Here is a 26,700-nt window from a genome sequence, read left to right as displayed (position 1 = left end):
GCTTTGTAGGTGATACTCAGCAGTATAGAGGACAGTATTCTATAAATCTTGTGTATAAAAGAAACAGATTACGGCACTTAACATTGGACAACTGTAATAGTTTTTATTTAAGGCTTTATATAAGCAGGACAACACAAGTAGGTGTCACTTGTGTTGTCCTGCTTATATGAAACCTTAAATAAAAAAAGAATTACAGCAATCCGACAGGTGAGTGCTGCAATCTGTTAAAGTGAAATCTACTGTATTACCGGAGATAAAGTCAACCTTGTAGCACCATAAATGTGAGGGGGGGGGGGGGGGAGATCAGGGCTCTAGTCCTGCAGGAACGCAAAGGAACGGCATTCTTTTGCTTTTTCCAGAGGAGGAACGCTGTCCCTGTTACATTATTCATACAGGACCGAATTCTGTTCTTACCCTCTCTTCATCTCCTCCCCTGGCCCAGACTGCTAGATGCTTGAGATGTAGGACCTGTGATGATGTCACCATCACACGTTGGGGGCAAAGTTTAGCTGTGGAGGAGAGGAGTGATTGTGGCTGAAGGACCTGTGTGATGCTGTGGAGGAGGCGGGGCTGAGCTGGAGAAGAGGTCACATGTCACTCCAGTAAGGTAATAACATGGAAGGAAATTTGTTACAGTGTGTCACCACAGTAGTAAGAAGAATACATGAGGAGGAGGTTTGTTGCAGTGTGTCACCCCAGTAATAAGGAGATTGCATGAGGAGCAGGTTTGTTACAGTGTGTCACCCCAGAAGTAAGGAGATTACATGAGGAAGAGGTTTGTTACAGTGTGCCAACACAGTAGTAGGGTAATTACATGAGGAGGTTTGTTACAGTGTGTCACCACAGTAGTAAGGAGATTACACGACGAGGAGGTTTGTTACAGTGTATCACCCCAGTAGTAAGGAGATTACATGACGAGGAGGTTTGTTACAGTGTGTCACCACAGTAGTAGGGTAATTACATGAGGAGGTTTGTTACAGTGTGTCACCCCAGTAGTAAGATAATTATATAAGGAGGAGGTTTGTTACAGTGTGTCACCGCAGTATTAAGAAGATTACATGAGGATGTTTTTTACAGTGTGTTATCATGATGATAAGGACATAAGGAGTTTTTTTTTTTTTTTTACAGTGTATTATCAGAATGATAAGAACATTGGGGGGATATATGAAGACCTGTGCAGAGGAAAAGTGGAGTAGTTGCCCATAGCAACCAACCAGATAGCTTTTTTCAATTTTCAGAGGCCTTTTTAAAAAATAAAGAAGCAATCTTTTGCTATGGGCAACTGGTCAACTTATCCTCTGCACAGGTTTTAATAAATCTCCCCCATTGGATGTAAATATACGTCTTGGTACCCTGGTACTTAATGCACCAGAAAGTACACTTATATCCTGAGCAGCAGACCAACTATCAAGCGAGTGCAGGAACTGTCAGCAACCGTGCACTTACAGTCAATGACAGTGAACGGTGTTCTTGCTGTTCTCCGTCATTAATACCTTAAGTGCCGCAATCACTGTCCCCCTAAATCGATTGGCTACCCCGCAACATGTATGCGGGGGTCCAATCAGTTTGCTCCCCTCTACGGAGGTCCTCTCACCTGCTCTGTGTGGGTCCCGGCTCCAATCTGCTGATAGTGCCTGCTGAACCAGGCTCTACTAGCAGATCACCAATAACACTGAGTAATGCTATGCAACAGCGAAGCATTAATCAGTGTAAGCAGTCTGAAGATTGCATGTAAAAGTTCCCTATAGGGCCCTAAAAAAGTGAAAGTAAACTAATAAAAATAAACACACATAAGCCCCTCCCCTAATAAAGATTTAAATCATTCCCTTTTTCTATTTTTAAATAAAAAGAAATAAAAAACCCTGAATATTTGGTATCACTGCACGTGAAAATATCCGAACTATTAAAATATAATGTATATGATCCCATACGGTGAACAGCGTAAATGTAAAATAATGCCAAAGTCCACATCACAACCCAGAATAAATTGAATATAAAAGTGATCACATTATGTGCATAAGTGGTACTGATGAACACTACAGATCATGGCGTAAAAATGGCGGGAAAATTTAAAAAGTTATGGGGGTCAGAATACAATTTAAAAAAAAATGATTGACTTTTTTTAAAAGCAGTACAATAATAGAAAAGCATGTAAGCATGGGTATCATATTGACCCACAGAATCAAGATGGCATATCATTTTTACCATAAAGTGCACTCCAAATAAACAAACCCCTTCCCAAAAGTTGCAAAATTGCGTTTATTTTTTTTTTTCAATTTCCCTCACAAATTATATATTTTTGGGTTGCGCCATATATTTTATAGTAAAATGAGTAATGTCATTACAAAGCACAATTGGTCATGCAAAAACAAGTCTCATATGGGTCTGTGGATGGCAAAATGAGTTAGGCTAGGTCTCCACTAGGTTTTTTTTTCTGGCAGTTTTTGGAAAACTGCCACTGCAGTTTTTGAGCCAAAGTCAAAAGTGGATCCATAATGGAGGAGAAGTATAAATCCTTCCTTTATATGTTCTATTCCTTTTGAATACACTTCTGGCTTTGGCTCAAGAACTGCAGTGGCAGTTTTCCAAAAACTGCCAGAAAAAAAACCAAGTGGAAACATAGCCTTATAGCTCTTTGAAAGCAAAGAGGGGAAAAACAAAATGCAAAAAAAGTTACCTTTCTGTGTCTTCAAGGCGAAAATAGGCTGTGCCCTTAATTCTATGAAGGGTTTGTTACAGTTTGTTATCAGAAAGGTATGTACTCTTGAGTGACAGTCACCCAGGGCCACCACCACCACATTAGGAATGCAGCCGCCCTCTACTACTTTAACGCCTTAAGGACGCAGCTCATTTTCACCTTGAGGATGCAGCCCATTTTTGCAAATCTGACCACTGTCACTAAGCATTAATAACTCTAGGATGTGTGGTAACTGCGTTGGGGTGTTGTGTAGATGGGGTGTTGCTGTGTTGGTATATGAGTGGTTAATTTAACCCTTGTCACTCGTGACACCAGGGTGAGGGTTAATACGCTGAGGTAAATCTTCGGCCTATAGCCACCCTTCCCAGAAACGATAGGTGCGTGCATAAATGACTGAATGTCCACAGCAAAGATGAACTTGAACTTGTGTGAAACTTTACTGAGGTATTTGCGGTACATCCAATAACAGAAACAGTCTTATTAACAAAGTCTCTATTCAGCACGGCAGTGATTGACAGATACTGAGGACCATTGAGTTATCCAGAAATTATTAGAATTAGGTTTTTTTGCAGAGATCCGCTGGATTTAGGGGAGTATTTAGGTCCAGTGGTCTTGCGGAATTAACAGGGATTGAAGTAACTCACAGTTTTTGAGAGATGGCTGTTGCCGCAAGGCTTAGGCCTAGCAAGTGCTGATGATAGCTGCACAGATCCGTCCTCATCAGCAGCGCAGGAACAAGAGAGAGATTAATGGCCGCCGCTCCCTTATATGGGCAGGGGCAGGGCCGTTTTGGATTGGTCCAATGTCAGCTGTTACTCACCATTACAATGCATGGTGGGTGATCACCTGACTACCTCCAAAGGTCCTTAACTAGAAAACCATAGAGTTCTGTAACGCATCACGTGACCCGCAGGTCCTGCGACACTACAACAAGGTAAGTATACATTATATACATATTTACACTTAGAATTTGAATAATTTTAACTACTAAAGGGGGCTAACTATAGATGAGGACCCCACCGGTACCTAGGGACTCTGACTTTGGTGACCTCACCACAAGGTAACGGATGCAATCCGGTACCGGGACACCACAGATGCTTTTACTTTTCATTGTGATTCCGAGAGGATTTATTATTGCATCATAAAGTTGACATGTTTTTACTTTTGGAAGACATCAGAGGGCTTCAAAGTTCAGCATCAATTTTCCAATTTTTCACAAAATTTTCAAAATCGGAACCGCTCACATAAATTGGTCCCTGTTTAAAAATTTATAAAAATGTAGTTCTAAAAAATAAAAATTTTGTTAACGACAAATTTTTCCATCCCTACTGCATCCTTTTTCTTTCTTTATTTCTTTCATTTTTTTTTTTTTTTTGGTACCCAACAAAATAAAAAAAAAACACCTGCAGGGAAACTTGCAAAGGGGCCAAAAATGCAGTTTCCGCACAAAGGCAAAAACGCAAGAAAAAAACACCAAAACGCAGGAAAATACGTTGCCATTTTTTCTTGCCTTTTTTTTGGCAAGAAAAAAAAAACAAGTGGAAACTTAGTTTTAGGGTAGGGTCACACAAAGGGTATACACGGCGTATTTCAAGCTGTGCAAAATCCAATGCGCAGCAGGAAATATGCTGCATATTCTTCTGTGACTTGGACTACAGGACTACCCCGCGGCAGACCTGTGTGTTCAGTCAGATTTGGAGGCAGTGCAGTGCATCACAGTTATGCTGGCGGCACCAGGTAGCCCTGTGTGTCTGCGCATAGAAGAATATGCAGCATATTTCCCGATGTACAGCGTGAAATACGCTACGGATACATTGTGTGTGACCCTACCCTTAAGGAATATTTTGAGTATACTTCCTATTTAGGCTAGGTTCACATAGCTGCTGTGCTCCGCTCTATACTGGGTCCGGTAGGCTCTTTTATGGGGCCTAACAGACCCACAACAGGATGAAGCACAATAGGCACTGCCGGGTCCTGGAGAATCCAACCAACTTTGATTGGCACAAATTACCAGCAGAATCCATGATAGGTAGGCAAACATCTCTAAATTATCACCTACATTTATGAACAAGCATGAGCCAAAAGTAAATAAAGCTTGATATTATGCAAAGATAGCCACTTAGTAAATTGAAAACCACAGCTAATGGTAAATACCACCCAGTGTATATAAGGGGCCACATTTTTGTCCACCATGAATGAAGCAAGCACAGCTCACACAAATATGAAGACACAACACATAAAGATAAATAAATTGAGCATGATGTGTGTTTTCACCTGTTAAATGTACCGTAAAAAAAATCTCGTTCCACCTTTGTTAGTTTTAGTATGTAACGCACCAGATGCACAAGAGTTATACCACTCACATTGATACATGTGGTGATATAAACAATTTGTGTGAAACATGCCACTTGTCGGGTTTGGAAGGGTTCATGTTGGGCTTGTCGCATTTGAGGTCATTTTTGGTGCAAACACGTTGTAAATCTGTGGCAAATGACAGGCACCAAAAATTTGTCAAATAACTGGCCAAGAAAAAGAGAAGTTCAATGTGAGAAATCTGAGCCAATATTTTAACAGTTTATGTAAGGTTTTCAGCACAGACCCTGGGTGGTCTAGAGGTGACATCTTTGTAAGTTCATATTTGGGCATTTCATCTTGAAACCTATGAACCATGTTTCCAAATGTTTGCATAACATTAGTGTTGGTGTAATAAGGTGCAACTATGCCCTGATCTGTGTCTGGGGCAGACATAAATTAATTTCCCTTATGTGCATTGTCACTGCAGTAACATTATATGGATTATACCTGTACAGTAACATAATTATGTGCAATTTATTTTCACTGTACATAATTATTTGTTGTTCCTGTGTCATGATGTTGCAAGTACAAGGGGACATGATTGTACACGTTATTCCTAAGCTATGATAACATAGTCTAGACATATCAAAAATTAACATAGCCTGGGGTCCCACTGTGATTGTGAGCTATAGCAGAGTGAAGTGGTAGCACACATCATTTCAAAGCCGGCCGCTAGATCCGACTGGCATGCTTCATAGACTATAATGAAGCACTTCAGTTGGATCTTGCAACATGCCGATGAGTGAAGCGCTCTTCTGCACATTTTACCAGACTATTCCTCACAATCGGAAAAGGGTCTCAGGATTGACATATCAAAAGTTTATGTAAATGACAGTAATTCTTTAAAGTTAAATAAGCCGATGAGCCCAAATAGTGTCCACCTTTCGAAAATCTCTGATCTGTGTTTGTGATCTGTGCCCCCCTGTATTCATCCGTATAACCTAATGCTTTTAACAGGAGATATTCCTAATAATAAGAGAATTGCAAATGTTGTAGTGTGGTGAGGGTGAAGGAAGGGCAGATGTTATTAACCCTTAGGGCAAATTACATTAACCCTTTGTGTTAAACCAGGGCGTGGTTTACCTAATTCCCCACCCGAGGTATAGTCGATAATTCCTGGGCCAGGCACAGGGCAAATAATTACTCTGATGCAAGGTTTTGGAACAATGGCTTTTTACTGAGGCAGACAAGGTGCTAAAGCCTATACAGCTCAGTTTAGGCCCTTGCTGGCACTTGTAGTGGACTTGGACTGACTTATGCAACCCACGCTGACTTTAGTATATGACACTTGACTATCTTGACTAGATTTCTCCCCTGCATTTGTGCTTACCGACAGGCTTTGACTTTCACCTGCAGGGGTTAAAGGGGTTGTTCCCCATAAGGTGATTTTAGTATGTACCTGGCAGACAGTAATGGACATGCTTAGGAAGGATCTGCGCTTGTCTTGGGGCTAAATGACTATGTTGTGAGATTACCATAACACTGTGGCTAGCTTTTTGTGAGCTGGTAAATCCTGTTTGACTTTTCTTTTTTGCCTACAAATCCCACAATTCCATTTTCCTCCCTCCCACAAATCAGCCACCCCACCCATTCAAACATAAATGAGCTGCATCCATTCAAAAGACCTGTGGTTTTCAATCAGGGTGCCTACAGTGGTTGCATTAGTTGCATATTGATCTCTCTCCCACCAAGCGATCCCTCCACCAATTGAAGCAGAAAGGCTCCCTGTCATCAGCTGACTAGTGAGTCAGGTCTTGGCCGCATTGCGACCTGGGAAAAATCTGAGACAACAATCATTTTGTATGCTGTTAAAAATAAATATTGGGGTGAAAATCACAGAAGAATTGTGAGAAAACAGTCACACACGGTTTTACCCCTTTAACTTTCAGTAGTAGTAGTAGCGTACTTGCAGAACAAGGCCTCAGGCCTCTCTTTGGATCACACAGACGAACTCCTCAGCCATTCACTTCACTGTACCTCAGCTACCATTCAAGAGAGCAAGCTGAACCCTGAACTTACTATATTAGGGGAGTAGTTTAGATAGATCCCATTGGTCACCAACAAGCCACCAGGTTCACCTTGCATACCTCCCCTTGATAACCTAGTCCTTAGCAACAGTGTTTTAAAGGCACAATAACATATTAATACATTACATAACATTGCATTAACCCATACATAACTTAATATGGTAGAGAGAGTTCTGAGGAGTGTAAGGCCAGGGGACAGACTGAGTACAGAGGTACAGAAGGGCATCTTCTGTACTGGGCCACCACAAACTCCCCCTCTATGAAAAAGCCTTCCTCGGCATACGTCCTTGAGGGTGGGTGAAGGAAAAGCCCACTGGCCTATGAAAAGGAAACAGCTCCTGAGGCATTGTTCCAATGTCCTATACAAAGCTGATAACAGGGAAAGAGTTCATGTGGCATTTTTTTGACAAATTTCCTGACATACTCAGATGACAACAGAATATGAAACAGGATCCAAACAAAGAAAATAACAAGTGGTTTGTGTGGGATTTATGCCCTCGTAACTGCATTGGGTCTGCTGGCTTGTACAGTTAATAAATGCAGATCGGAGTGGGTCTCAGCAGAATGACCTGCTGCGATCTGCCCCTGGACCATAACTCCCTTCATGGAGAGAGTCTGTCCATGATGAGAATAGTAGTCCTAAAAGAGTCCCACAGCCGGGGGGGTGTTCAAGTGCCATCTCTCAGCGCTGCAGTACTACAACTACTCCCATCATGGGAGTTATAGACCAGGGGCTGAAGGGCAGATCTCAGCAGGTCATTCTTCAGAGACCCACTGTGATCCGCATTTATTTGCTGTACAAGCAGCTCCACTGCGCTCCAAGCCAGCTCCTGTATACAGCTCTCAAAATTCATAATCCCCACTGCCGGAGACGGGAGCTCTGATTGGTAAATAGCTATTCACCAATAAGAGCTTCCATCTCCCGGTGGCGGGGATTATGAATTGTGACAGCTTATATAGTATTCCTCTATATGTAGTATAGTATAGTTAATACTATAGTATAGTTAATAAATGCGGATTTCAGCGGGTATCTGGAGAATGACCCAGTGCGATCTGCCCCTCAGCCACTGGACTATAACTCGCATGATGGATGGAGTCTGTCCATGATGGGAATAGTAGTCCTAACTGTCCCAAAAAAGTCCCGCAGCCAGGGGAAGTGCCATCCCTCAGCGCTGTGGTACTATAACTACTCCCATCATGGGACAGACTCTGTCCCATGATGGGAGTAGTTGTAGTTTAGCAGTGTTAATGGACGGCTCCTGTATCCCCCGGCTGTCTCGATAGGACACTTTCCTACGTGTCCTTTTTGATGGTGTATTTTTTGTGTTAAGAAATTATTTGCGCAAAAAAAGTGTCTAAACAAAAAACATGCACATGATTAGTATCCACTGCAAAATGCATTCCACAATACACAAAAAAATAGACTATTTGCTTTTTGCTCTTTCAAAAAAGAAAACAAAAAAGATGCAATATAACACTGTGCTAAAATTTGCTCTACATATGGAAAAGATAAAACTTCTACCACTAATGATAAATTCCCCAATCTGTCAGTACATGAAATTAGGTAGGATATATATTTATCTCTAGGCTATACAATTTTATAACCTCTATTATATACATTAGTGCTATGTACACTAGCTTAGTGCATTTTAGGGGCAATGAGGTATATTATTTTTTTCCAGTTCAGGATACCTCCTGCACGACTTCAATAGCTAAAAGAAAACATTAGACACTATAGGCATTTGCATAAACATTTTATGTACACTTTATTACAATGTTACCAAGTGGTCCAACCTTCATCAATAATAGGTATTGCATGTATTCATGCAATGAACAGCAAAACAATATATTACTCTATGATATATGTTATAGTACTGCTCTACAGTTCCAGTTACTTAAGAGTTTGTAGTATAGGATCACCTAAGCCGGGCACACAAGTTTGTGGTGAGGGTATAGGAAGGGCAGATGTGATTAACCCTTAGGGCAGATGGCATTAACCCTTTGTGTTTGTGATGCCAGGGCGTGGTTTACCTAATTCACCACCCAGGGTAAAGCCGATGATTCCTGGGCCAGGCACTGGGCAAATAATCACTCCGATGCAAGGTTACGAAACACCAGATTTCTACTTAGGCAGACAAGTTGTTAAAGTCTTTACAGCTCAGTTCAGGCCCAAGGAGATGCATAGTGAACTTTAGGAAGCTTGTCAGCTTCCTGAGACTTGTAGTGGACTTGGACTAACTTATGCAACCCACGCTGACTAGTAAATGACACATGACTATCTTGACTAGACTTCTCCCCTGTATTTGTGCTTACCGCCAGGCTTTGACTTTCACCTGCAGGGGTTAACTTGCAGCAGAAGCATGATTGCAGGACTAGGCCTCAGGCCTCCCTCTGGATCACACAGACAAACTCCTCAGCTCTTCACTTCACTGTACCTCAGCTACAACTCAAGAAAGCGAGCTGAACTCTGACCTCACTATATAAGGGGGGGGGGGCAGTTTAGAGAGATCCCATTGGTCACCAACAAGCCACCTGGTTCACCTTGAATACCTCCCCTTGGTAACCTAGTCTTTAGCAACAGTGCATTAAAGGCACAATAGCATATTAATACATTACATAACATTGCATTAACCCATACATAACTTAATATGGTAGAGAGAGTTCTGAGGAGTGTGGGGCCAGGGGACATTGACTGAGTTTGCCCAATAGGACTGGCAGAGGTACAGAAGGGCCTCTTCTGTACTGGGCCCCCACAGTAGCCCTCCACAAGAACGGTAGTAGAGAAGAATCTAGTAACTAACAGCCAGTTATCTTGACATCTGAAATAGTAAAAAATAATGGAAATTCTTTTGAATAGGAAGTTAATTGACTACCCAATTTATATAGGGGTGGGATGCATGTTGGAACAGCAGGAGCCTTAGATCTTTTTCTGGCACATTCTGCAGAAAAAGAGTCATGGCTTTAAGACATCTTGCAGTTTGGAGAAGAATAAGGAGAAAGAATGACTCGGAGAAAATGTCACATGTCATGGAGTCACTGTTGGTATCTACTGCTATATGGTCACTATATGGTCAACGTTTTCCCTTTTCATGTCTAGAATGAACATTTGTGAAGTGGAGTATTTAATTATATAACCATGCTCACCAGGAGGGAGGGGTACTAAAGCAAACCTGCAGGTGTCCATGACCCTAGACTTGTCCCTGCTTTAATTACCTCAAATATGTCATTTCCTTTCATACCAGTAAACCTTCTGAAATCATTTTATCCCATGTAATCCAGACTATTAGTTGTAATCCCTAAAGTAAAATATATTCTTGTTACCTCTAGTACATAAGCCTTTTAGGAAGGGAATGTTTGCTCAGATTTATTGTTTCTCGGTCACATCTTCATTGTCACCGCCACTGTTCTCTTTTATAAATGTAGAGCACAGCTTACATCTCTCCACCCTTAATAATCTATCACCTCACCGTACACCACAAACACATGAGTGAAAAGAAAATACTGAAAGAATGTATCCTACCTTGGATGAAACCACACTGACTTGATCTGGGCAAACAGCACCATTTACTTCTTCTATGGCAGAATTCACAAACATTGTGGCTCCATTTGTACCTTTGCACTTTTGGTGTTCTGTATTCATTTCCTGGTGAGGAGGGTGGTCAATTTCTAAGTGACTGTGGACTCCCTAAAATACAAACAGAAATAATACAGACAAGTTAGAATAATGGATTTGTCAGCTAAAAAATAAAAAATAAACACCCAGAACTGTTGTTACAGGTACATGGACATAATAATCTTACCTCTCCGTAGACGTTCAGAGTCAATTTCAATATTCTCTCAACAAACATTAGTAAGTAGAAGCCTCCAAAAACAGCCACTGCTTTGGAAATGTAATTATCATGTTTAGGATCAAATCCAAATGCCTGCAACAAGACCCACAACTGTTAGCTCCAGCCTCTTATCCTACTGGATTTACTTTCAAACTATAACAAAGAAAGTCTGTCCAGTCTTCTTTGGCATTTTCTACTAAATACTACAATGAGTCCTTGAAAAAAAAAAATCTATATATATATATATATATATATATATATATATATATATACAGTATATATATATATATATATATATATATATATATATTTATATATATATATATATATATATATATATATTCTGAAATGAATACATTAAGATATTATACAAGCTGTTAAAGAAAAGACCGAAGCAGAGGGTGCGCAGTAACACGTCCAGCAGAGTGTAGTCTGAACACTGCACAACCATAACTATATTGATGACATATTGCATTACATAGTTGGATACATTTCCGCACGCAACTATGACGGGGAAAACCCAGGTCTGCTCAACTTCAGTGACCAAACAATGTTCTCATCCAGAGCCTGTATGGTGAGCGGTGCATAGCACCAGAAAAATTCTTTACATGATTCAGTCAAAGGTTAACTGTACGAACTTCTTGCAACCTATGCTTATTATACACCTAACACATCTAAAGAATTCCTTAGTTATATTCGCAGTATATTTTTTGCAAATTTGCATGTATATGCCTGCACAACTCTACCCGCAGTGGGACACCAGTAAATGTCATTACATGTAGGGGAGATATCAATTATTTTACAAACAGAGAAAAGCTCACAGACCTTGTTGCAAGATATTTTATTAAAGGGGTACTCCGGTGAAAACCTTTTTTCTTTTAAATCAACTGGTGGCAGAAAGTTAAACATATTTGTAAATTACTTCTATTAAAAAATCTTAATCCTTCCAGTACTTATTAGCTGCTGAATGCTACAGAGGAAATTGATGACATCACGAGCACAGTGCTCTCTGCTGACATCTCTGTCCATTTTAGCAAGCAGATGTATGCTAAGGGCAGCATGGTGGCTCAGTGGTTAGCACTGCTGCCTTGCGGTGCTGGGGACTTGGGTTCAAATCCCAATAAGGACAACAATAAATAAAGTGTTATTATTATTATAAGCAGTGAGAACTGTGCTCGTGATGTCATCAGAGAGCATTCCAAAAAGATAAGAATTCCCTCTGTAGTATTCAGCAGCTAATAAGTACAGGAAGGATTAAGATTTTTTAATGGAAGTAATTTACAAATATGTTTAACTTTCTGCCACCAGTTAATTTAAAAGAAAAAAAGTTTTCGCCGGAGTACCCCTTTAATATCTATATACCATTTTATGTTACTATGCTAATGGTGGACATGTTCATTTAATATCTTTTATTTTATGTTACACATTCATGATTACATATCGGATTGGATTGCAAGGGCTCTTCAACCTATCAATCATTATAAGCATATAATAGATTTTATAATAAATTTGATATGTTTACATGTTCACGTAAATAATTTTTGCTTGATGTCATTATGACCTTGGAGCACCAATAATCTGGTATAGTTTAATAATAACAGTATTTATGTGTATAGCTCCATAATATTTCCCATAGTAAAAAGCTTGGTTCACACCTGCGTAGGAGGTTTTGTAAAGAGCCTCCATTAAAAATTTTAGTTTAGGGTAGGGTCACACACAGCACATCTGCAGTGTATTTGCCGCTGCGGATGTGCTGCCGGCAGTCCCAAAGTGATGGGAGAGCGAGCTCCCTGCAGCTCTGTGTGTCCGCTGGTAGTGGTGGATTTCCTGACACACAGAGCTACATGGCCGCAGCAGACCCTGTTGGTTTCCATAGTGTAGCAGACCAGCCAGCTCCATTTTCTGCTGCCAAATAGAATCTGCAAAAGAGGCCCTAAACAGAGTCAACAAAGCATATGTTAACCTGACCTTATTGTTTATACATATGAGAGGAGTAAAGGCCCTGCTTACAAAATCTACTTCACTGTGTTACTTTACATATCCGGAGTAAATAAGAAAATATGGGGCTGAACGGAAAGCGATGAAGGGTCTTGGCAATTGACCCTTTCTCATTTTAGTAGTAGTGATGAGCGGCAGGAGCCATATTCAAATTCGTAATGAAATTTGCATAGTGTGCATGCGAAATTATATCTTTCACTTAAAAGGAGGGAGGGATCAGTGTCCATTCTGAATGTGCCGATATTCACATAAATTTGCATAAATTCGAATAAAAAAAAAAACATGAATATTCGTCATTACGAATATATATATCACTATATTCTAAATATTTGCGAAATCGCAAAGTCCCGATATTCGCGGTAAAAATGTGCATTTCGAATATTTGCGCTCAACACTATTTGGCAGCATTACAAAATCAGCTCCATAAATAAATTTAGGGTCATAAATGTGTTTAGATTATTTTTGTATTATACATTTTTATTTTTCCTTTAAAGTAGGAGAATCACTTACCTCTGGAATAAGCTGAAATATAGCATTTGAAAATAAGGTTCCAATGGCCAATCCCACAAAGTAAGTTAATATTTTGGGAAAATAAGGCTTCTTTACAAGAGGGGTAATAAAGAGTCCAAGAAGTGATGTCAAGTTAATGATGGACACTGTAAGAAAGCTAAACCCCCAAACTGCAATAAATGAAAAGGCCACATGTTGAATACCATTACAACTAAAGAGATAACATCAATAGAATTAATGTGTCATAAACTATTGTGCAATCCCTAACCAAAATGCAACAAGAAGGCAGAGATATTTTTTTTCTGGAGGACAACTATTTTAAAGTTATAGGAAATAATATGAAATTGTCAAATCTGGAATAACCTGTGCTAGCACGACTGAGAAATTACACTGTATCTTTAAATTTAACCCATGCAATCTAAATGTAAATTATTTCCATCAATTCAAATACTGTGTTAGTAACATAATACATCAATTAATGTTATAAGAGTAAAGTAACTTTGAAACAGAAGTCATCGCCAGGCCCAGCTACTTGGACGTGTCATGTTAAATGAAAATAAGTAACCGTAACAACAACAAAAGAAGAAGCTTCTGTACAGTGACTTCTACTGTAGCTGAAAAGCTGATACTGCTGATTCTTAGAAATAAAAGATAAATATAGCGGAGGAATGGGCACTCTGTGTTTAAGTGGTCCTGTCTTGGCAAACGCCATCTATTGCACCTGCACGAATACTGTATCTGGGAAACCTCTGTCTGGTTGAAGAGTAAGCCAGCCATGTCTCAGAACTCAACTCATTGTAACTATTCTGTACATGATAAAGGGGGAAAAGAGCCAGCATAGACACCATCCACCATCCATCTTGGATCAAATCGACAAGGGTCAGAAGGTCCGTGATATCTTCAAAACTGATGTGTTATTTCATCATAAAGTGCAAGTCCAGGTGGCAATTGCACTTAAAGGGGTACTCCGTTGGAAAACATAATTTTTTTTTAAATCAACTGGTGCCAGAAAGTTAAAGGCTACCTTTCATCAAAAAAACTTTTGATATATTATAGATTAATGTATGCAGAATAACTTTCCAATAGCATGTTATTAAAAAATATGCTTCTTTCTATCTAATTTACCACTTTGAAAAAATGACCACTAGGGGTCTCCCTACCAGTCCTTTTTTATAGATTTCAGACTCATGCAGGAGACCTAAATCTCAGAGAGCAGCCGTAACACAGACAAACTCACCACTGCTCACTGCCAGGGAGCCGTGTTGAGCTTGTCTGTGTCCCGGCTGCAGTCTGAGATTTAGGACTCCAGCATGAGTCTGAAATCTATTAAAAAAGGACTGGTAGGGAGACCCCTAGTGGTCATTTTTTCAAAGTGGAAAATTAAATAGAAAGAAGCATATTTTTTAATAACATGCTATGTGAAAGTTATTCTGCATACATTCATCTATAATATATCAAAAGTTTTTTTGATGAAAGGTACCCTTTAAAGAGATTTGTAAATTACTTCTATTTAAAAATTGTAATCCCTCCAGTACTTATCAGCTGCTGTATACTACAGAGGAAGTTGAATAGTTATTTTCTGTCTGATCACAGTGCTGTCTGCTGACACATCTGTCTGCGTTAGGAACTGTCCAGAGCAGGAGCAAGTTCCCATAGCAAACCTATCCTGCTCTGGACAGTTCCTGACATATACAGAGGTGTCAGCAGAGAGTACTGTAGTCAGACTGGAAAGAAATTCAAAAATAAGAGAACTTCTGTAGTATACAGCAGCAGATAAGTACTGGAAGGATTAAGATTTTTAAACAGAAGTAATTTACAATTTTTTTTAACTTTCTGGCACCAGTTGATTTAAAAAAAAAAATGTTTTCCACCAGAGTACTACTTTAAAGGAGTTCTGCAGTGTAGGACAACTTATCACCTATCCAAAGGATCGTATGGGGGGGTCTAACTGGGATAGGGAATAAGTTTGGATAGGGGATAAGTTGTCCTTCACTGCAGTACCCCTTTAATTATAAAATAAAACAGCAATTTTACAGATATTCTGGGCTTCCTGACTCTGCTGTGACCGTGTCTACGAGGTGTCCTGTACAGGAGATGTTAAAAAGGGTCATAATGGGTTTCTCATTCAAAACGTGGCATTCAGTAACAATGTAAAACCATTTTTATATTCTGCTTGTTCTGGTAAACTTTCAATGATACAGTATTTTTGCTGAGCCGGTCTTTTAAATACAATGTGGTCATTTAGACAAGCCGCCTTATCTCAGTGTCTTTTTTTATGGAATAATAAAGGTCTGCTGGCTAAGCACTTGTATTTTACAGAATCATTTTATATATGGAGAGTTACTCTTGACATTCCAGCATATATTGTCCTTTAAACATGAATTTGTCATGTCATGAAGAAACATCATGATATGTCCAATAAAACTCTCACATATAATGCAAGTTGGGTCATACCAGGCATGCATCATTATGGTTTTATAACTGTACAGCTGTATGACATTTATTTATGGATGCAATAATGCTTCACAATACAGTGTAACAATGAAAACTTCAAGGGCCTACATGATTGCTTACACATATGCTATGGGGGGGGGGATGTGTTAAAGGAGTACTCCGGAGCTAACCTTTTATGGGGGAATTGGAGCATGAGGCAAAGTTATATAACGTTCTAATATACTCACGTTTTCCATATGGTCTTCTTCCCAGTCTTCTCCTCGCTTTACTCTCCGGCCGGAAGCTGGGTCTTTTGATGACGCTCGACCTGTATTTCTTCTTGATCCGCCGCCTTCTTCGCCCGGTGACTCATCGCTCCCATGAGTCACTGCGGGCTGTGCCGGCCTCCCCGCCCGGAGTCGGCTACTCCCCCAAAGTTAATTCATTCTGCGCATGCGCAGTACTACGCAAATAGCGTAGGGCTAACGCTAGGCTCCTATCGCTGCCTACGTTAGCCCTACGCTATTTGCGTAGTGCTGCGGCATTCTTGTGACACCGCTAGTGCAGTGTTTCCCAACCAGGGTGCCTCCAGCTGTTGCAAAACTACAACTCTCAGCATGCCCGGACAGCCGAAGGCTGTCCGGGCATGCTGGGAGTTGTAGTTTTGCAAAAGCTGGAGGCACCCTGGTTGGGAAACACTGCGCTAGTGGGCACATGGATCAGTGGGCTAGTGGGCACATGGATGGGTGGATCAGTGGGCTAGTGGGCACATGGATCAGTGGGCTAGTGGGCACATGGATGGGTGGATCAGTGGGCTAGTGGGCACATGGATCAGTGGGCTAGTGGGCACGTGGATGGGTGGATCAGTGGGCTAGTGGGCACATGGATCAGTGGGCTAGTGGGCACATGGATCAGTGGGCTAGTGGGCACATGGAGAGGGCTGATGAGCTTGGAGGGGGAGGATGGGAGGAGATAACCACAAGGGAAGGAGCTGTGGGCGTCACTTTATTATAATTTATTATAATTTCCTGGGGGGGGGGGAGAGGAGGGGGAGAGAGCAGCAGCTAACAGGAAGCTGGCGCAGGGAGTCATGGGAAATGTAGTCTTTATGACATGGCTGCTTACTGCTACAGGTGGCAATTACAAGAGAATGGCTGGGCCAAATTTGACAAATGAGGTATCGTTGGAAAGATCTTTGAAGGAGCTATCAGAAGAGGTAAACTTTTTTTTAAGTAGCAGCGCTCCGGAGTACTCCTTTAAGGCTAAAATGTTAGTTTTTTGGCACATGAAAGAAAATTTTGGGGCAAGCCACAGTTTTCACCACTTTACGCTGGTCTCACTACTTTTGTAGTGAGTGGGACATGGCTACACACATCTCTGGGCATTGAAAAAAAAATAATTACACCAAGAATTGGAATAAATTATGCCTGAAATCTAAGCCAGCTCATAACTGGTGTAGATTTCAATATCTGGTGCATGGACAATGAAAGAGTTATTAAACTGTCAATTTTATTAAAGTGTCAAATTTATTAAAGGAAAACTCTGGGATAGCAAAACTTATCCCCTATTCTAAAGATAGGGGATAAGTGTCAGATGGAAGGGGTCCGACCACTGGGACCCACTGTGTTCTCCTGTATGGGGCCCCGACTCTCCACTTGAATGGGGGGTTTCAATCACCACATTCCTCCTCAATGCATCTCTATGGGAGCACGGGAATTCTGCACTCCGGCTCTCCCATAGAGCTGTATGGAGGGGGCATGTCGGCCACCACTTCATGCTGTGGTAAAAACACCCCATTCAGGAGGAAAGACAGGGCCCCGTACAGGAGATCGTGGGGGATCTGATACGTATCCCCAATCCTTAGAATAGGGAATAAGTTTTGCTATCCTGGAGTTCACCTTTATAGGGGATGGCGCTACTAAAAGGATTTGGAGCATCAGGGGTCTTTTTATCACGACTATCATAACAAAAACTGATTGGGGGGAGGGGGCTGACAATAGAGTAACAGTATGGATGTTTATTGGATAGGGAGGTATCTACATGAAAGAGTGGCTGAAAAAGTGAGAACATAAAGGCACGGTTAAACTGAGTGGTCAAGGTAAATTATAAAGACCCATTGGTGGATCCCCGGTGGTTTCAGTAAGCAAAGTAGACAGTATTCCCATCCAACAATTAGGATTACCATCAGCAATCTGAGAGTCTGAAATGAAGTCATTTAGTGCTTGACATGAGGACAAGTTCCTTTTCACTCTAAGTATACATTTAAAATATTGCTTCCTCGATCATAATAAGATATACCAATATATTCAGAGAAAAAATTGGAAGACGGCACTTCAAGGCAACTGCCAATATATTCAGATATATTCAGAAATTTTAATAAAATAACCTTGTTTCTAACCTTTATAAAACGTATTTCATCGTAATTGTTAATATTGTACCTTGTGCAGCGGTGGGCCTTTGATAGGATTCTTCCTCGTAGTTACATGGGTGAGTTAACATTAAGTATAAGAGGGCAGGACATGCATCTCGAAAGTTATTCTCAGTAACTTGGTTTCCATAATGAGCAAATATTTCTTCATTAGCAAAGCACTAAAAGACAAAAGAGACTAAATATTATTATTGCACTGATCCACTATAATAAGCACTAAACATAACTTTACAAAATATTTTCTTATTTCTTTTTGTAAGATGGGTTCTTTGGCCCCTAGTAGGAATCCCCGTGGTGAGCTCTACTTGGCAAGTGTTTAGCTCTACTCTAGCATCACCACAGGAGAAATGAGGCATTACACAGTACCTGGTGAGGCTTTGTTCACACCGAAGAAATTCTGCTTTTCCGCTTAAATTCCATGCAGCAAAACAGAATGCAGATTTTCTGCAGATATGTAGAATTTTACCAGAATTTCTGTGTTTTCACAACACAGATTCTATTTGAATTCAGAGTCCCATTAAAGGGGTATTCCACTGGAAAACATTTTCTTTTAAATCAACTGGTGCCAGAAAGTTAAACCGATTTGTAAATTACTCCCATTAAAAAAATTCTAATCCTTTCAGTACTTATCAGCTGCTATATACTACAGAGCAAGTTATTTTCTTTTTGAATTTCCTTTCTGTCTGACAATGTGCTCTCTGCTGACACCTCTGTCCATTTTAGGAATTGTCTAGAGTAGGAGCAAATTCCCATAGCAAACCTATCCTGCTCTGGACAGTTCCTGACATGAACAGAGGTTTCAGCCGAGAGCATGTTGTCAGACAGAAAGGAATTAAAAAAGAAAACAACTTTCTCTGTAGTATACATCATTTAAAAAGTACTGGAAGGATTAGGATTTTTTGATAGAAGTAATTTACAAATCTGTTTAACTTTCTGGCACCAGTTGATTTAAAAGAAAATGTTTTCCAGTGGGGTAACCCTTTAACTTCAATGTGGCTCGGAATGGAATTCCACAAAAGTTAAATACAAGTCTTAAAATTTTCCAGAATCAGGAATGCGGAATTTACTGCACATTATGTGCAATGGGATTTTGCTGTCCCATTCTACTGTGTGAATGGGACAGCGGAACCCCATGGCACATAACGTGCATTACATTTTTCAGAATTCCAGAACAAAATATTCCTGTGAAATTTAAATCCGAAATTCCACTGAGTGAACAAAGCCTATTTCAGATGACCTTTCCAAACCAGATCTTTTCCATTGTTTATACACAATGGATGGAATAATAAATTGTCAGCTCAGCTTCCATTAATTAGATATTAACCCCTTAAGGACCGGAGGTTTTTCCGTTTTTGCATTTTCGTTTTTTGCTCCTTGCCTTTAAAAAATCATAACTCTTTCAAATTTACACCTAAAAATCCATATGATGGCTTATTTTTTGCGCCACCAATTCTACTTTGTAATGACGTCAGTCATTTTGCCCAAAAATCTATGGTGAAGCGGGAAAAAAAATCATTGTGCGACAAAATTTAAAAAAAAACGCTGTTTTGTAACTTTTGGGGGCTTCCGTTTCTACGTAGTACATTTTTCGGTAAAAATGACACCTGATATGTATTCTGTAGGTCCATACGATTAAAATGATACCCTACTTATATAGGTTTGATTTTGTCGGACTTCTGGAAAAAATCATAACTACATGCAGGAAAATTAATACGTTTAAAATTGTCATCTTCTGACCCCTATAACTTTTTTATTTTTCCGTGTATGGGGCGGTATGAGGGCTCATTTTTTGCGCCGTGATCTGAAGTTTTTAACGGTACCATTTTTGCATTGATAGGACTTATTGATCGCTTTTTATTCATTTTTTCATGATATAAAAAGTGACCAAAAATGCACTATTTTGGACTTTGGAATTTTTTTGCGCGCACGCCATTGACCGTGCGGTTTAATTAACGATATATTTTTATAATTCGGACATTTCCGCACGCGGCGATACCATTTATGTTTATTTTTATTTTTATTTACACTGTGTTTTTTCTTTTATGGGAAAAGGGGGGTGATTCAAACTTTTAATAGGGAAGGGGTTAAATGATGTTTATTCACTTTTTTTTTGCACTTTTTTTTTGCAGTGTTATAGGTCCCATAGGGACCTATAACACTGCACACACTGATCTTTTACATTGATCACTGGTTTCTCATAAGAAACCAGTGATCAATGATTCTGCCGCATGACTGCTCATGCCTGGATCTCAGGCACTGAGCAGTCATTCGGCGATCGGACAGCGAGGAGGCAGGTAGGGGCCCTCCCGCTGTCCTGTCAGCTGTTCGGGATGCCGCGATTTCACCGCGGCTATCCCGAACAGCCGACTGAGCTAGCCGGCATGCTTTCGGTTTCACTTTAGACGCGGCGTTCAACTTTGAACGCCGCGTCTAAAGGGTTAATAGCGCGCGGCACAGCGATCAATGCCGCGCGCTATTAGCCACGGGTCCCGGCCGTTGTTAGAGGCCGGGCCCGAACCGCTATGACGCGGGGCCACGCCGTGGCCCCGCGTTATAGATCGGGAGTGGACACATGACGTTCCAGTACGTCATGTGTCCTTAAGGGGTTAATGGCCTATAGGCCATAAATTACTATGTCACAGAAAATCCTTTTAAGGCTAGATTCACATTGCCGTTCGCATCCAACCCATTAAAGGGGTACTCTGCCCCTAGACTTTTTATCCCCTATCCTAAGGATAGGGGATAAGATGTCTGATCACGGAGGTTCCACCGCTGCAATCTCCCTGCTGCACCCGATGTTTGTTTAGAGCATTGGGTGCAGTGCCGGAGGCTTGTGACTTCATGGCCACGCCTCCTCAATGCAAGTCTATGGGAGGGGGCATGATGGATGTCACGCCCCCTCCCATAGACTTGCATTGAGGGGGCATGGCTGGGACGTCATGAGCGGTGCATGACAATTTCGGCACAAGCCTCCCCCCGCATCGCCAGTCATTCAGCAGTTCGCTCCATGCACTGGCAGATGTCTGGGGTGCCGCAGCCGAGATCCTATCCTTTGGATAGGGGATAAGATGTCTAGGGGTGTAGTACCCTTTTAAGGTTCCGATCGGTTCTTTTTTCTTTTGAGACGATTGGACCTTAAAATAAGTCAGACTTCACAGAAGGGGTATAACAACTTAACATTTATTGTGCTATTTAAAAGACAAGACCCCACTGACAACAATACACCAGAAAAAATAGTCACATCGGACCCAGAGACCATAGATTGTGAACAGCAGTCTGAGTCAGTCACAAAGGCCAAGGTAAAGAGTGGTCAGGGAGTGAAAGGGGATGAGCACTGAGAGACCAAGGAAGGTAGGGCTGTGGCCCTAGTATACCCTATCAGGGAGATGTCGTGCCACTACCCCTGCTCGCTCAGGGAACTGTCGGGGCACTCGTCCTAGAAAGGACGACCCCTGCCCCGGTCTACCCCTTTGTCAAACCCTGTACTATAGAATATTCAGCCCGCCCAACGCGTTTCCCCCAGGTCACTGGGTTCATCAGGGGCTACAGAGCACAAACAACCAATGTCACAAATATAAACTATAACTTAATGACACAGAGTGCAAAACAAGAGCCAAGGCCAAAAAGGTGCATCGGTTACAATAAAGTACACCATATAGAACAAACAAATAAAACACACCGCAACCACATCCCATACGTTTAGGCACCCCTCAATAATAAGTTAGAGTGCAGGGTGTAGCGATGTGCTAATGATCCAGAGCAGAGCCCTGCTCCTGGGTATTGACTCACGTGACCCACAGTGGCGGTCTGTAGAGATGCTGGCATCTGTAGTGGCAGAATGCACAGCTATGGCGTCTGTTTTCCGCTAGTTTGATCAGCGAAACAGGAGCCCTCTTATAGCACTTACCTAATCAGACGCTGCTATGCACGAGTCGCACGCCACTTCCGGATGCCGACGTCACACTAGTGAGTCTGCATCACTTCCGGGGGCGCGTCACCAATGCAGAGCGGAGCGTCTGCCGTTGCCTGGCGACGCCATAGTGCTAAGCGCAGGCGCCGTCCGCAACTTGTAAACATAGAATGAGTATTTAGCGGCTGGATCTGGGACAACAACGGTAAGTAAAACAGAAAGGTAGTACAATCCTACTAATTGGGGACATGTTAATAAGTCTCAGACAACTGATAAACTATAAAATCAGACAGATAAATTCAGAATACAGAATGTATGGATCATTGTTGTAGATATAAAGCAAAATTATAAACAAGGGTGTAATAGGCGGAGGAACCATGGAACTAAACCGAATAGTGAAGGAGTGACAGGGCATGAGGGTATAAGCTGAAAAGGACAATATATGTATCTTAAAATAAGTCAGATGCAAACGGATACTCTACAAACGGATGCAAAGGGTAATTTTACAGGAACATAACAGAAAAAAATTCTACGCTAAACTCCCGTCCTTCTGGCTGGATTGCTGACGGAACGCCGTATAGCAGAATCTGATGCGAGGCCTAACTAGTGGATTTCTCTTGGTAATCTGTAGACAACTCTCTGGACTTCATAGCAAGTTTAGTATTTGTCTCTTTTGTGTCTGTTTATATGGTTCATATCTTATGCTGCCAACACATATTCTTCAGCACTGCATTTTTAATTTCCTTTAATGATGTCATTGTAATGTCTTTCTAATAATGGTATTAATAATATTAGTAAAAAATTACAGTAAATGACATATCGTCTAGTAAGACTACTAATGCATCACACTTATTATAAGCAAATTTCAAAAGAAAACATCCTGATTTTTAGTATCTGCAAACTGTTTTGAGAAATGTTTGAATTTTGTTTGGAATGAGATAACAGGCTGTAAGTGCTGTACTAGCATCAGATACAGTAGGAGGGGATGACTTTACAAAGTGATGACTGAGAGAATTTTGAAGATAACCATTCTTTTACTGTGTCTGTGAACAGAGTTGAACAGATAAGAACAGCAGTTCATTGATATTTCTACCCTTACAGACATGATGCTAACTATGATATTTACATTTAGTATTCATGGACTCGAGATACAGCTACTTACATGTATGTAAAGACCAACTAGAACAATGTGTTAGGCTCTCGGACACAGGGAGGTGTATATTCAAATATGTGGAAGACAAAACACACGTTGGCCATTTAGTGCTGGTTTTACTGTAATTTACAGGAAACATGTTGTTTATTAAAGGAGGTTTCTAACTTATTTGAATGGAACTTGTAGAATTAAAGGGGTATTCCAGGATTTTTTTTTATTTGACTATGCTACAGGGGCTATAAAGTTAGTGTAGTTCACAATATAGTGTCTGTACATGTGTGTGACGGTTTTCTCACAATTCTTCTGTGATTTTCACCCCACTATTCATTTTGAACTGCATACAAAATTACTGTTGTCTCAGATTTTTCCCAGGTTGCAATGCGGCCGAGACCTGACTCCCTAGTCAGCTCATGACAGGGAGCCTGTCTGCTTCAATGGGTGGAGCGATCGCTTGGTGGGAGAATCAGGAGACATATCAGGATTTGCAAGAATTATTATTGTGGCTGTAGTTTGGTTACATTATACAGGGGGTATGGAGGAGGTGACTTGTTTGGGACAGTGGGAGGCATAGTGGAACTGAATGAGAGCAAGAAGCAGGAGAGGCAAGAGCCCTAGTGTACTCATGAAGCAGAGGGGCAGGGGATATCACCCACTCCTGCCAAGTATACTTTTGGTAAATGTGCAGTCATATTGTACTAAATTGGACAACTTAGAGACCTGTATTGCAACTCAGAGTAATGTCTGAAACTGTTTAAAAAAGTAAATGTGGTGGGATCTGTTGGTGATTGGAGTGAAATTACCCTAAATCGTTTCATATTATTATAGGAGATTAAATCACTGTAAGGCTGCTTTCACACTATAAAAATACCTCCGGCCGAGACCTGACTCACTAGTCAGCTGATGACAGGGAGCCTGTCTGCTTCAATGGATGGAGAGATCGCTTGGTAGGAGAGAAATCAATCTGCAACTAATGCAGCAACTGTAGGCACCCTGATTGAAAACCACAGGTCTTTTGAATGCATGCAGCTTATTTATGTTTCAATGGGTGGGGTGGCTGATGTGTGGGAGGGAGGAAAATGGAATTGTGGGATTTGTAGTAAAATAAAAAGAAAAATCAAACAGGAAATATCAGTTCACAAAAAGCTAGCCACAGTATTATGGTAATCTCACAGCATAGCCATTTAGCCCCAAGACAAGTGCAGATCCTTCCTAAGCATGCTTGATTTGGTTAATATAGGCAACAAAAACAGTTTTTCTGTTAGGCACTTTTAGGGGAAAGGGAAACTGATAGTCTGTTCATCCGCACTAAACCCAATTTACTGGATTATTGTGCAGATAAACAGCATTAAAAACATTTGTCACTTACTTTGGTTGGTTGCATAGTTGCTTAGTTATTAATCCGTAGCTATTGTGCTGCTGCCTGTAATCGAGACGGGGGAGGTGGCTCGCCAAGATCCCATGCCCCATATATTCACCGCTCAGCCCGCCCCCCCTCATTAATATGCAAATGTGTTCACTCTCACATTACATAAGAACCTGCCGGGGGTCAGTACTCTTCTCTCTGAGCAGAGTGTAGGTGCCGCTAACTTCTGAGTGTAATGAGGCAGTGGTGCCTGCTCCCTGTCCAAAGAGAACAGCGCTCATCCCTGGCAGGCTTTCACGTCCTAATGACGTCAGAGTGAAGAGATTTGCATAATCATCATGGGAGCGGGCTGGGCAGTGAATATTGAGGAGGAAGGGGAGCTGGCTCCCCGCCTCCATTGCGCACAGCTGCACAATAGCAATGGATTAAAAAACTGCAAAACTCTGAAACTACGCAACCAATTAAAGTAAGCGGCCAAAGTTTTTAATGCTGTTCACTCGCTCTATAAGGCAGTATTTTGGATTTAGTGCGGTGAAAAGGCTGTTAGTTTCCTTTTAATAAATCTGCCCTATACTTTTTTTGGGCAAAATGCTGCAGTTTTTGTGGCAGTTTTTCACATACTAAATGCTTATGCTGGAAATGGAGAACTGACTGTCTGTCTATCATGGATGGACCAGCCCATGGCACATTAAAGGCTCGGCACTGCCTCTGACTCTTTTTGACTGGATGACTAAAGGTACATTCACACATAAAATAATTTTGTGGAGACAAGCTTTCAGGATTCTTCCCTGTATCAATTCGAAAGCAAACCTAAGCTCACAAGCAGAAAACACAGGTTTTCTATCACAAATATGCAGGTTTAGACAATAGATTTGGAGAATTCACACTAAGATAGGTCATAAATTGTCAAGCTATAGGAACATAGACTTCATAGATAAGGATAAGAAAAAGGGGGGGAGCAGGGGAGAGACAAAGTGAGATGCAAAAGAGAAGACAGTACAGCACAGGTTATAAGAAGTTTTGATAATGCGATAGGGCTCCTTTCACACTATGAGTATTCATCTGTTATTAAATATCCGTTTTCTGTGTAAAAACGGATGTATAATAACGGATGAAATAACGGGTGCTAACAGCTGAATAACGTCTGTCAAAATTACGGGCATATTCATCTGTTAAGACCCGTTATAACATCCCTCATGTATGGCCGTTTTAACACCTCTGCCTACAGATTCCCACAGCCGGGACTACTACCACTCCCACCATGGAACAGACTTGTTTCCATGATGGGAGTAGTAGTTCCCCGGCTGCAGGAGTCTGCAGACAGCTGGGGAGGCTACATTAGTGTTTGTACTACTGCCCCCATCATGGAACAGACTCTGTTCAATGATGGGGGTTGAAGTACAGGGGCGGAGGGATTGATCGCACCGGCTCTCACTTCTTATACCCGATGCGATTAGAAGTTATTAAACAGTGGAGCGGGCGGCATGCTCCACTCCCCTGTGATGTATTTTACTTTCATTTTGTAAATTCCCCACCGGGAGACCTAGATGGCCGGTACTGAGGAGCCATTCAGGACTCCTGGCGGGGTTTTCAAATGGAAGCGCTGTGGTGGGGAAAAATATATAGAATCGCTGGGGGGTGGGGGTATATGTCAGCCCCCGTAGCACTTCTATATATCTTGCCCCCCGCAGCACATTTAAACATTTCCCCCAGCAGTGCATATATATATATATATATATATTCTCCCCCCCTCCCCCCGCAGTGCATATATATATATATATATATTCTCCCCCCCACTCCCCCCGCAGCGCATTATTATATTTTCCCCCCCAGCAGCGCATTATTAAATTTTCCCCCCCAGCAGCGCATTATTAAATTTTCCCCCCGGAAGCGCATTATTTTATTTTACCCCCGCAGCGCTATTATAAGCCCCCGGCAGCGCTATGAATGAAAAGTATTCTATTAGCAGCGCATTGGGCCGGGAAGCTCCCCTGG

General features: G+C 41.2%; 1 protein-coding gene across 1 annotated transcript in view; it reads right to left on the bottom strand.

Annotated features, from left to right (window-relative positions):
- The window catches only part of SLC39A8 (solute carrier family 39 member 8), a 51,120-nt gene that overhangs the window by 13,342 nt on the left and 11,078 nt on the right, over positions 1-26,700 (bottom strand). The window contains exons 2-5 of the mRNA XM_056551797.1: positions 18,290-18,440; positions 13,419-13,588; positions 10,881-11,003; positions 10,601-10,765 (exon numbers count right to left, since the gene is read on the bottom strand). Coding sequence (XP_056407772.1) covers positions 10,601-10,765; positions 10,881-11,003; positions 13,419-13,588; positions 18,290-18,440 — 609 coding nt within the window. The remainder of the gene's footprint in view (positions 1-10,600; positions 10,766-10,880; positions 11,004-13,418; positions 13,589-18,289; positions 18,441-26,700) is intronic.

This window comes from Hyla sarda, chromosome 1, assembly GCF_029499605.1.
Source record: "Hyla sarda isolate aHylSar1 chromosome 1, aHylSar1.hap1, whole genome shotgun sequence".
NCBI lineage: Eukaryota > Metazoa > Chordata > Amphibia > Anura > Hylidae > Hyla > Hyla sarda.
The sequence above is the reverse complement of the archived record's forward strand: the minus strand, read 5'-3'. Positions and strand labels throughout refer to the sequence as shown.